Here is a 12197-nt window from a genome sequence, read left to right as displayed (position 1 = left end):
TCCCTAGGATTTTTTTTTCCAATGGCACAGAATGAAAATGAGTCAGGGACTGGGAATTGGGGATCTTTTCTCCTCTGTTTATTTATCTGGAATGAAGGGAACACAGAGCTGGCTATAGTCCAGTCTCATGAAAAAAGCAAAGATGAAGATCAGGCTATCAGGCAGGAGACTCCGAGACAAGGGCAGATGCAAGTAAGCGTGGATACTAGACAACATCAGGTTTACCTAAACCAATCATTTTCCCTTTTGCATATGCTCACTTGATTGGAGTCTTGTCACTTATAACTAAAACATCATCCTCAATAATGTGCATCCTTTAGGACATTTATCTTGTTCTCCTATATTCTAGGCATTAGCCCCTCTATTAGACTACAGCTTCTTTGAGGAAGCCTTGTAAAGACCCATAAATACCTCAAACAGAAGCAGGCTCAGCAAATATGTATTTAATAAGTAAACAAATTACATTATCTTGGTGACCCAAACATTTCATGTTTTCAACAAAGAAGTACTGAAGTCAGTTTTTACAAATCACATCTCTTGGTTGGGAAAGTGTAGTAAAATCAATTTCAACAGAAGAAACATAAGATATTTTAAAGAATTTGAATTGATACCATAATTCACTGTTTAGTCTTCCACTTATCTACTTATTAAGCACCTAATATGTACCAAGTAGGCCAGATTCTGGTCGCTCACTGATAGACATAATGCTTGCCAGCATGGAGTTTTTACTCTAGTGGGTAGAAAGTGGAAAATCAAGTGCAATCACACTGAGACTTACAAGATCTTTTAAAGGTGGCACAAAGAGAAAAAAAAGGACTCAGATGGGAGGATACAACATGATGATGGTGCCTGGGGATAGAGTGAAGGTAATGGAAATGAAAAGAAGTAGGTAAGTATGAGATATATTTGTGAGGTTTCATCAACAGGACTTTGGCAACTGATTAGATGTAGAGAAAAAAGAAGAGGGATGAACCAAGTTAAAGAACAGAGCTACCCTATGACCCAGCAAGTGGTATTTACCCAAAGGATACAGACATTGTGATTTGAAGGGGCACATGGACCCCACTGTTTAGAGTTGTAATGTCCACAATAGCCAAAATATGGAAAGAGCCTGAATGTCCAGGGACAGATGAATGGATAAAGATGTGGTGTACATGTACTCATATACTCACTCATGTACTCACTCAGCCATCACAAGGAATGAAGTCCTAACATGTGCAATGATGTGGATGGAACTAGAGGGTATTTATTACACTAAGCAGAGTCAGTCAGTCAGAAAAAGACAAATATTGCAAAATTTCACTCTTATGTGGAATTTAAGAAACAAAACAGATGAACATAGGGGAAGGGAGGGAAACATAAGATGAAAAATGAGAGAAAGACAAACCGTAAAAGATGATGAACTCTAGGAAACAAACTGAAGGTTGCTGGAGAGGTCATTGGGGCAATGGTGTAACTGGGCGCTGGCATTAAAGACAGCATGTGAGGTAACGAGTGCTGGGTGTTATATTCCACTGATGGGTCACTAAATTCTACCTCTGAAACTAAGAAAAATCAAATCAAACCAAAACAAAACCAAAAAAACCAACCCTGAGCTGTCTGGCCTGAGCCGTTGAGTAGTAGTATTAAGATATAGTGAGAAAGGCAAATCTTGAGATTTGAGGGGGATGCTGAATATGTAATGTCTGGGAGACCTTCCAGGGCAGAGGTAAAGTTGGCAGCTCATCTTGAGCTTTGAAGAGGGTCTGTTCACAGTCACAATGTAAGTCTTGGTACCTTTATCTGAGTGACCATTGTAGACTTAGGCCAAGAATTTAGAAAGTAGGCTAAGATCCCGTTAGGCTATAAAATTCCCTATGGGCAGAAACCTGTATCCTCTTTTTGTGTATATTCAAAACCTCCAGATGTTAGTAAGTATTCAGTAGTAAGAGTTTACTAGATGACTCATGTTCTCCCTACCTTCTGCTCCACAGTTGCAAGTAAATGATGAAGCATTGGTAAGTCATAAAAATGACCATGATATGAAAAGGATATCTGATCTAATAGAGACTATGTTAAGAGGTAACAGTAATAGTACAAGTTTCCAGGATGGTCAGCAGGGATATGTGGGCTTACTTAATAAAGTAGCAATGATTCACAATGTATAATCAGGAGGAGGGGGGAAGAAGAAATAATAGAAGGAAAAAAAGAATAACGATAGGAAAAAAAAATCCATTTGCTATGCGGTGTACCAAAGGAACTAGATCTCTCGGAGGCCGTCCAGCAAAATTTTTGTGGAAGTACTAGTGATTCCTTCAACAGCTTTATTTTAATATACCACAAAAATTTCTTCCATTTTACAGGATAAGATTGATTTAAAAATACAGATCAAATAAAAGGACCTTAAATTAAATTATCTTGAATTACTTTTGAACCATGCAGACACAAAACAAAATTATTAAGCTGAAATAATGCCAGGGGGAAAGGGATACAAGCAGAGTCATAAGCAAAAACTTAAAAAACAATTTACTGTATTCATTATTTTATTTATGAGATAAACCCACCAATCAAACTTGTATCGACCACTCATTAATTGGCAAGCAATTTTCTGGATGCTATGGACACAAAGACTGATTAGTCCAGAGCTTGCCTTAAGGGAGCTTACAGTTTATAGGGGAGAGGGCAAAGAAGACAAAAAATGAAACACACATGTTGTATTTGTGTTTTACGACAATGTACGCATGTGATCAAGATGGGCTTAATGTTCCCCTCAGCTTGACTAAACTTTAGATTGGTTTCTTCCAGATTATAGGTCTCTGACTTCCCTTTTCTTATAGCATTTACTTGCTAAAAGTTGAAAGTGCAAATACCTTCTCTGCTCCTTTGTAATATAAATCTTCTCCCAGCTTCTAGCTAGTTTTACAATCCAAGAACATGTCTCCCACGTACCTGGGTGTGATTCCTTTGAAATGAAATCATTGAAAAAAACAGGGTCCCTAATTCCAGTCTCCATGGGAGGGGAAGTGTCCAACTTCACCAAGTACCAATTAGCAAACACAGATGGTTCCATCACATTGACCAACATCCCTCTAAGGTCCTATACTGGATTTTCACAAACTCACACTAGTGCTTAAATATCCTCCTGCCTTAGTTTCAATGGAGTTGAATTTAATCTCTCTTCCTTATTGCAATAATCTTGAATAAAGTCTTTTCTGACACTTTTAATAAGTGCGCAGTGCAATTTCTCTCTGACACATCAAACCACGGCAACACACATGACTCAATCTGCGAGGGAACAGGTAAGGTTTTTTCAAAGGATAGGACACTTGAGGTGAGATGTAAATTTTGAAAATTAAATACAGTAGGTGAAAAAGGTGTGGGCAGCATTCCAGGCAGAGTGAAGGGCATGCATACGGCAGAAGGTCATAGGGTCCTGGAGCATGACATCAATTTCTTCATTTGAAAGTTTCTTAATAAGCATACACACACACACACACACACACACATATGCATACACTAAATTTAAAAAAATCTGAGTTATTCCTATAAAAATCAGTAAGATATATTACTACTACATTAGGTTGTTTTTTTTTCTTTTTCTTTCTTTCTTTTTTTTTTTTTTTTAAAACTATTAAAGAGAGGGAAGGAGGGGCAGAGGGAGAGAGGGAATCGGGGCTCGATCCCACGACCCTGAATTCATGGCCTGTGCTAAAATCAAGAGTCAGGTGCTCAACCAACTGAGCCTCCCAGGCACCCCTACATTAGATTTTTAAAAGCAAATTTATAAAATTACTCTTCTACCAAAGCCATCTACTTGCTTATTTCTACTTTGTTTTTATTGGAGTCAGGTACAAATCAGTTTCTGTTGAGAAATTTTTAAATGTTAATGTAGTTTTTAACCTATTCCTTTGAATCAAGAGAGTTACACGTGAGTACTGGCTGAAGGATAGATCTGAATCACAATGATACGATTAACGCTACTGCCCAAGGTGGTCACTCCATCTGACTGCTGTACACATTCACGCAGTGTATTCATAGGGAAGAGGTAACAAAAGCTCAATTTTTCTCCTTTTCCTTTCAGGGCAGCCCCTATGAGAACAGCTGTTCTCTTATTAATGCTGTTGAACGTTAGCAATAAACCTCTCTGGAATTAAACTGAATAAGGTGACGTAGAAGAAAGTTTGTACCAAATAAATTTGCGTAGATTAGAGTCTGCAGGTGGTCTAAAGCATGCCTGTATTGGGAGCCAAATTGTTCAGCACTGGAACCTTTTGAAATGAGAACAAAGAGCCTTTCATTGCTCAAATTCTAAATGCAGCTTAGTACTTCATTAGAAACCTCTTAGTTCGCTGTAGGAATCTTTCAGATTTAATTATGAGGTTGGGAAAAAGCCTTCTTTCCCTAGGATACCATATTGAAACATTTAATTCTGTGTTTCCTGGGAGATCTCCAAGTTTTGCAAATTGCTGAAATTATCAGTGCATATTTAATCTAAATTTTTTCTGAAACCTAAGTTTCAGGCTAAATCAAGTTAACCATCTCAGTCAATATGATTACAGAATTAAAATTACTAGGATTCTACAGCAGTAGAGTTTGGAGGGCTTGGTCTGGAGAGCAGAATCTGGAAGTCAGTATGGCAACTGAACCCCACAGAACGGAAAAGTAATTGAATATCTGGTTGTCGCGTTTGTTGCTAAAGCCAATGTTGACAAGTTGAGCCTGTAAAATCTCTTGGCCTGTGTCCTTTGATTCCTGATGACTGTATTATGTGTGTGCTTTTTCGATGTGTTTGAGTTCAAATAGCAATCATTGAGTGCCCATGGGAACAAGGCTTTTCCAAGAGGCTAAGCTGACAACACTTTCTAATGTCACTCATTCAAAAAAAAAAAACCCAACCCAAACCCAAAAAACCCCGTCCTTTCCTTAAACAGCAAACTACAGGTCTCTGAAATGAAAACAAGTTAAAAAAAAAGGGAAAAAGGGAAAAAGAAAACCAATACATGTTTATTAAATGAGCAAATGAAAAAATAAGCCATGAATCCCAATCTTGGTTCCAAACCCTGAATCTCAGGACTAGCCCCAAATTGCTAATGGAAACCTTTTTTATAAGCACCAGAGAAATAAAATATAATTACTTCAATAATAGAATATTGAAGGAAAACAACTTTTGACTTTTTCCTTATTCTGTACCAAAGTTAATATATAGGACACAGAACTTGGGCAAAAATTTGACCTAGAATCAAAACTGCAAAACCCTCATCAGTTTATACTTAATAAAGATCTCCCTATCTTGGTAAGCTTACAGCAGAGTACTTATATGAGGGCAAATGGGTCACCACCCATGTTAAACTGCATTTACTGGATGGCTGAGATGAACTGAGTCATGAATTTTCCTGACTGTGCTAAAAAATAGAAACAGATGATCAGAATATGTCTCTTTGGTAATATTTTGGATAAGCACTTCGAAAAAATATGACTGCACATTCTTTCTGAAGGCACATATAAATCACATACTATGTTTTCATGAATGCAAGAACAGTATTTGTGCAATAGCACTGTAAGAGCTATGGGTTTTACTAATTACGCTGTTTGGGTCTCCTCCCTATGACAGGAGAAATATCAAAGAATATTTCAAGATGAGAAGAAAAAAAAATCTATTTTTACAGTCAGATAAACTCATGTAGCCATCATGTAAACTGGCTACATCATGTGCTCCAAATGAGAGACCAGATGGAAACACTTTTCATCATCATTAACACTACTGCTCTGTCCTGTTCAAAGCCACATTCCTTTCTCACTTGGATAATTTCAATAGCCTCTTAACTTATTACCCTTGCTCTACCCTAAACTCAAGGTATTCTCAGTACAGCAGCTGAGGTAACCCATTTAAAATGTAAGCTGAATCAGCTAACTCTTCTGCACAAAATCACGGACAGCTTCCCATCTTACTCAGAGTTAAGAGCCAAACTCCATACAGTGCCCTACAGAGCCCCACCCTCACGCCCTCCATCATCTGGCTCCCCACCGCCTCTCTCCTGCTGCTCCCTCACTACCTTTCCTCTCAGCCACCCCAGCGCAGCCCATGCTTCTTCAACACCCAGCCAACGCCCACCTCAGGACCTTTACACAGTTTGCTTTTCTCTCTTTCTCGGCACACTTTTTCCTATACTTCCATGGATCATTCCCCCAAATCTCTCAGTCTTTTTTTTTTAAAATCATTTTTATTTAGCCCATCTGTGGCTACCTTATCTAAAATTTTAACCTTTCTCTGCAATATTTCATATCCCTCTTTCATTTTTTTTTTTTAAAGCTCTAGCATTTATCAGGATCTCACATGTCAGAGACTTACCAATTGGTCTTGCTTAGTGTCTACGTACTCCACTAAAAGAGTCATTTAAGTGGGCAACAATTTATTTATATTTTGTCTGATCTGCTCATGGCTCTATCTTCAGTACTTGGAAGAATGCCTGGCACAAAGTAGATGCTTAATAAATATTTGTTACATGAATGAGTGATAGCTACCTCTTACCACTTCACACGGCCTTCCTCCAACTAAACCAACACAAGCGTGTGGTTCCTCTATAGGGTATCTGAAACTCCTCTCATCTCTAAGTCATTAAGATACTCTGAAGGACAGGCTCCAACTGTTTAATTTCTTTTTACTTCATAACAGAGGCTGTATCTTTATATGAATGCAGTATTATAATAGATTCCATAGTCTATAACTTCTATTATTATATTAGGGAAGGGAGGTTATACACAATCAGATGAAGATGTATCTGGACACAAACTATGTACTTCTCAAGAAGCTCAAGACTTATCTGAACCTATGTTAAAAAAAAGAAACTTAGAAAAAACACACTAGAAATAGATTTCATAAAACTTACTTGGAGATTCATTATTTTCACAGGTTTCCTCTTCGTTTGGTGCTTCCTCCTCCTCTTCTTCTTCTGGGTCATCAGTATCTCCTGACTCATCACTATCTTCCACCCATTTCCCTGGCATTAGTCCTGCTGAATCATAGGAGTTGCACAGAGGACCCACAATGTGAGAGATGAAGGATTCCTGAAGATTGGCCAACTGAGGAGCAGAACGGTCCATGAAGGGGCTTATTGGTAACCCAAGGCTGGCCTCTTCATCACCCTAGAAATAGGAATTTATCATGAAGGGTCAACCAAAAAGATACATGACATGGAAAGTTTAAAATACTAGTGGAGTCAGCATTCACTTGGCACCTAAAATCTGCAATTACGTAAGAACCCAGAACTCCCTCTTTTACTTGACTGCTAAAGGATTCTACCCAAATTGCTGAGATCCCTGTAGAAATGTTTTGTTGCCATTTACCACTTTTGTGATCTTGAGGTTTTGGCTTTTGATCAAGGGGCAACAGAAGAAATGGTCTAATGTCTTAGTAGATGGTATTTCTTATCATGTCACGCCTTTCTCTATTAGGCTATAAATGTACTCAAAATGCAATGCTGGGAATAATTATGAAAAAAATACATAATCTATCACTTTTTTTCCTTTTACCTTGGCTGCTAGTAAAGCTTAGAATAATTTATTGCTCAATTAAAGATGCCACCTTATCTCAGCTTTTGGTTGAATTTTATCTTCTGTGATCACATGATTTCTGATAATCTGACTTGTCAACATGTTTAATAGTACTACTGTGTAAGTGTTTTTATTTTGAAATACTTCAAATCTTTCTGGAAAAAAATAATAGACTGTAAACCAGTAGTCACCTAGCAAAATTAACAAAGGAAATATACTGAAATACCAACAATGGTTATGTCTATGTAGTAGAATTATTATAACTGGGTTATCCTTTTCCTTTATTTTTTTTGCATTTTTAAATTTTCTTTATTTTTTATTTTAAGATTTTTATTTATTTATTAGAGAGAGAGAGGAGAAAAAAAAAAACAATGGGAGGAGGGGCAGAGGGAGAGGGAGAAGTGGGCTCCCCACTGAGCAGGGAGCCCAACATGGACTGAATCCCAAGACCCTGGGATCATGACCTGAGCCGAAAGCAGATACTTAACTGACTAAGCCACCCAGGTGCACCCCCCGCTTTTTTTTTTTTTTTTTTTTTTGGTACTTGGGGATTGATTATGAGTTAATATCATTTCTAGAAAAGGCAATATATTATTTTCTAGGAAGTACAAACCTTTTAACCTATGTATGAGTCCTATCTATAAAACCCACAAAAGTTCTTTCTAATCCCTCTTCAAGTATATCCAGTGATAGTCAATTTATTATTTAAAAAGCACCTCATCTTATTTCTGGATGCCTTTATAATACATATTTCTTTCTCACGTTGCCTTGAAATCAATCCTTCTATAACTTGTATAGACTGGTTATATTTATACTTTTTTTAGGGAAGCAGAAAGAAATCTAATGTTTCTTATAAATCAAATCCTGTGCTAAGTGACATTTACTTTTATCTCTGCAACATATGATGCACTTAATCCTAAATTTGTATGTCAGTCTTTAAAGAATCTGAAGACAGTTACTATAACACCTCCATTTTCCCCACCACACAGGGAAATGATCTTCACTTTTTTCTTTTAAAAAAAATTTTATTTAAATACAATTTAGTTAACATATACTGTATTATTAGTTTCAGGGGGAGAATTTCATAATTCATAAGTTGCATATAACACCCAGTGCTCATTACACCAAGTGCCCTCCTTAATGCCCATCACCCATTTAGCCCATCCCCCCACCCAACACCCCTCCAGCAACCCTCATCATGTCAAATTATGCTACTGATTCCTGTCCTTTACCCATTCTCCACCACCTCCGGAATCCTCTTAAGAGAACAGATCACAGTACTCAAAACAATGCTTCATATATAATCTGTTTCTGTGGAAGATTCTTCGGTAGAGTGTTTACTCTCACATTATCATCTCAAATAAAATGCCTATTTATAAAGATTTTTCAGACACTGCTGTTATTGAATATTAAAAGTCAATGAACTTAATCTGATGTACATTCATTTATATAAATGTAAATGAGCTTCAATTGTAATAAATTTATTTTTAAAAAAGAAACAATATGTCAATGATCTTCCTAATGTGTCCGGTCATTTCATTATTTCATCTTCTTCTGCCCTCACCTCCATTCCCTATAATACTTGCAAATAACTTTATCTTAGAGTTTTTAGTTTTCTGATATTAATATGAATATAAAAGAGACTGATAACACTTTTACAGCTTTTGAAAGCTTTTGTGAATTCATGAGCAGCCTATTATAAATTAAGATAAACAATTGGTTACCTGTTCATAAAATTCATTGACAATACCCTCTGTCCACTGAAGATGGAGCTCTTTGCATTTAGCTGGCCCATTGATATCAGCCAACTTTATACACATTTGGCAAACCAGGAGGCGATCATTTTCATTGGTCCAATCTATTCCAACATCATCATTCACCTGTTTGAGGGGCAAAGGTAAAATGTGGTTTGCCTCAATGAAAGCAAAAGTACAAAATAAACAATACAATATTTATTATATTAACATGTAGAGATCAGAATACCAAGAAAGGAGGAACTTCTTAGCTATTTAAAATGCTACTGGCTTACATAATAGTAAAACAGCTCATCAGAAAAATAAAATTTTAAATGATGCATAAAGTAATTGTTAAATTATGGAACTGAAAATAAATGCTATTTAAAATTAGCATTTATTACCAATGATTAGTAAATCAATACAGCTACAAATGATAAGAAATTTTTTTAAGTTAACATTTGGGTATTTATGTTTGATGTATGAAATTTTGCTTCAGGGTTTTGACCTTTTCTACTTCCAGACAATTTATGTTAGTATACCACAGAGATGAGAGCAAATAAAATCAAACAAAAAACCCAATGACAGAGAGAATTTTACTTCTTTGCAGCACAAAGTATAATATGTAGGTAGCACCTCAACATCTCAGATTTCTAGATTGGGACCAAGCCCCGTATATCTGCTTCTGGTTAAACATTTTATTGCATTTCATTTTCACAGTTGACATATAAGAGGTGAGAGCAGTAAGTTTTGTTCCACACTTTGATTCCATGACATCTTTCAATATGGTCATAAAATGAAGACTGGTACAAATCTAGTTACCTTGGCATTAAATTTGGCTACAAAATCAAAGTGTTTCTTCAGGTCAGTGGCCAGAATTGCTTCAATGACAAGAAAACGAAAATGCTTAAATTCCACATGGTCAAGGTTAACTAAGAAGTTGTACTCTGGTCGGGACATGAAAAGATTCCATGCAGCAGCTGCGTGATGATTCTCCAAAACGGAACGATCGTTATAGAGCACCGCCTAGGCAAAGAGGGCGAAGACTGAATGGCTCAACTTTTAAATTAAAAACAAAAAACAAAAAACAAAAAAACCCAAATCATAAAAATACATAAGAATAGGCAAAGCTTTCAGGATCCTCTTTTTTCACAGGACATAGAAATGTAATCTTGTGACTGTTGGTTATTAAGAATTCCATAACGTAATTACATTGGCTGTTGATTACTTTTCTTGGTTAAAATTTCCTTTCTTTGTAAGGTGAATTTCATTTCCTTGAAACTTTATTCCAAATTCTTGCAAATGAGGGGCTTAGAGTTAGCTTTTATCAGATTTGTCTGCACAGAAATTTAACTATTAAAAAAATCCAAATATATTAAAATCCCTCTGAGGTGACTCAGTTAATTTCTGCATCTAGAATAAGAATTACCTTTCCTTAAGCATGTATACTAATAAATAGGAATGGATTCCCTGAGAGGCTCATAATTTAAAAATTCTCATCCCACAAACAGCCATAGACGATATCACCCTCCAACTAGGAACTAAAGCTGTACAATAAATATCTATTTGCAGGAATTCTCTAATAATGCTGAGGGACACTATAAAAGAAGTTACCTAAACACTGCTTGAACACTAGTGTGGTAGACAGAAAATACAGGAAAAAAAGAAGGCATAAGGATAAAAAGGAAAAACAAAGCACATGAAAATTTCAATTGTACTAAGTAAAAATGCATACATGTGAAGGAAAATATGAATGCTAAACGGTGCTGGCAAAAGGATTTGCCCACCTTTAAGAAAAATAATTCTGGAGTATGAAGGACATGCTGAAATAAGTTAAAGTAGGTAGTTGGGGAAAAATTCAGGATACTTTTATTGTATATAGATTAGAGGAAAATTCTAGTCTAGTCTATAAGACAGGTGGAAATGGATGGGAGTTTAGTAAAGACAAAAAAGCAAATAAGAAAAAAAGTAAGTATGAGACCAGATTGGCTTCTAGATCCTCTAGAAAGAAAAACAGGATCTCAGAATACTTAGTAACAGAGACACAGCTAATTAAATCAAAGAGAAACTTACTGGGTTTAATTACATAGATGGAGATGCCAAGATACTCAGTGATTAATTTTTGACCTAAATTTAAGTATATATGAAAATGGACTTCTTTAAAGTTATTGTTTTTGGAATACTATGTTCAGGTAAAAAAAAAAAAATCCCTCAAATGAATGAAGTAAGTTGATGTTTAAATCCTACTAACCAAATGTCATAAGTATCACGGTTGTTATAATAAATGTATTTCAAAGGAATGGGTTTTATATACAATGACGACTTACATAATTAAAAGTCCAAGAAAGATCTGGTTCTCCAATCTTTTCAAAAAGGGACTTTTGTATAGGTTGGATTTTCTTTGTTGAGAAGGTTCATTAATATGGATTTAACTAGTTTTTCTTCTTTAGAAGAAAACTGAGATGGGATTCCCACGGGTAATAAAGTTGCAAGCCTGCCATTAATATCTTGGAACAAATATGATATCTTTTCAAAATTAGCTTGGTCTCCACAAATTCTATCCTAGGGCTAAATATAGTTGGGCTCGTATTCATCTGTTCCCTATTATAAGTCAAACTTATAAAATTAATTACATTTGGAAAAATCTCTCAAGCAAATTATTTCTTCACATCAAAATGGAAAGATTTACCTGAGGAGCACTAGTTGCAACCAGGAAAGCGTTTGTCCTTCCTGGGTGATCATAATCATGCATGGCTGCGGCCACATACAATGCCATTAACTCTAAGGCAGGGATATTCCCAGACAGACATCCGTATTTATCATCAGGCACGTTATACATTTTTGAGAAGACATATCCCATATGTCCATGAGTAAATCCACTGTCAGAATCTGAGAAGAGAAAATGAAAGTAATAGAAAATTTTAAAAAGTATTA

The 12197-nt window shown here is 36.0% G+C and overlaps 1 protein-coding gene across 3 annotated transcripts in view; it reads right to left on the bottom strand.

Annotated features, from left to right (window-relative positions):
• The window catches only part of PDE3A (phosphodiesterase 3A), a 317096-nt gene that overhangs the window by 7369 nt on the left and 297530 nt on the right, over positions 1–12197 (bottom strand). For all 3 annotated transcript variants that reach the window (XM_032347479.1, XM_032347480.1, XM_032347481.1), the window contains exons 12-15: positions 11953–12152; positions 10086–10289; positions 9255–9410; positions 6867–7122 (exon numbers count right to left, since the gene is read on the bottom strand). In XM_032347479.1, coding sequence (XP_032203370.1) covers positions 6867–7122; positions 9255–9410; positions 10086–10289; positions 11953–12152 — 816 coding nt within the window. The remainder of the gene's footprint in view (positions 1–6866; positions 7123–9254; positions 9411–10085; positions 10290–11952; positions 12153–12197) is intronic.

The sequence above is a fragment of the Mustela erminea genome, chromosome 6, assembly GCF_009829155.1.
Source record: "Mustela erminea isolate mMusErm1 chromosome 6, mMusErm1.Pri, whole genome shotgun sequence".
Taxonomy (NCBI): domain Eukaryota; kingdom Metazoa; phylum Chordata; class Mammalia; order Carnivora; family Mustelidae; genus Mustela; species Mustela erminea.
The sequence above is the reverse complement of the archived record's forward strand: the minus strand, read 5'-3'. Positions and strand labels throughout refer to the sequence as shown.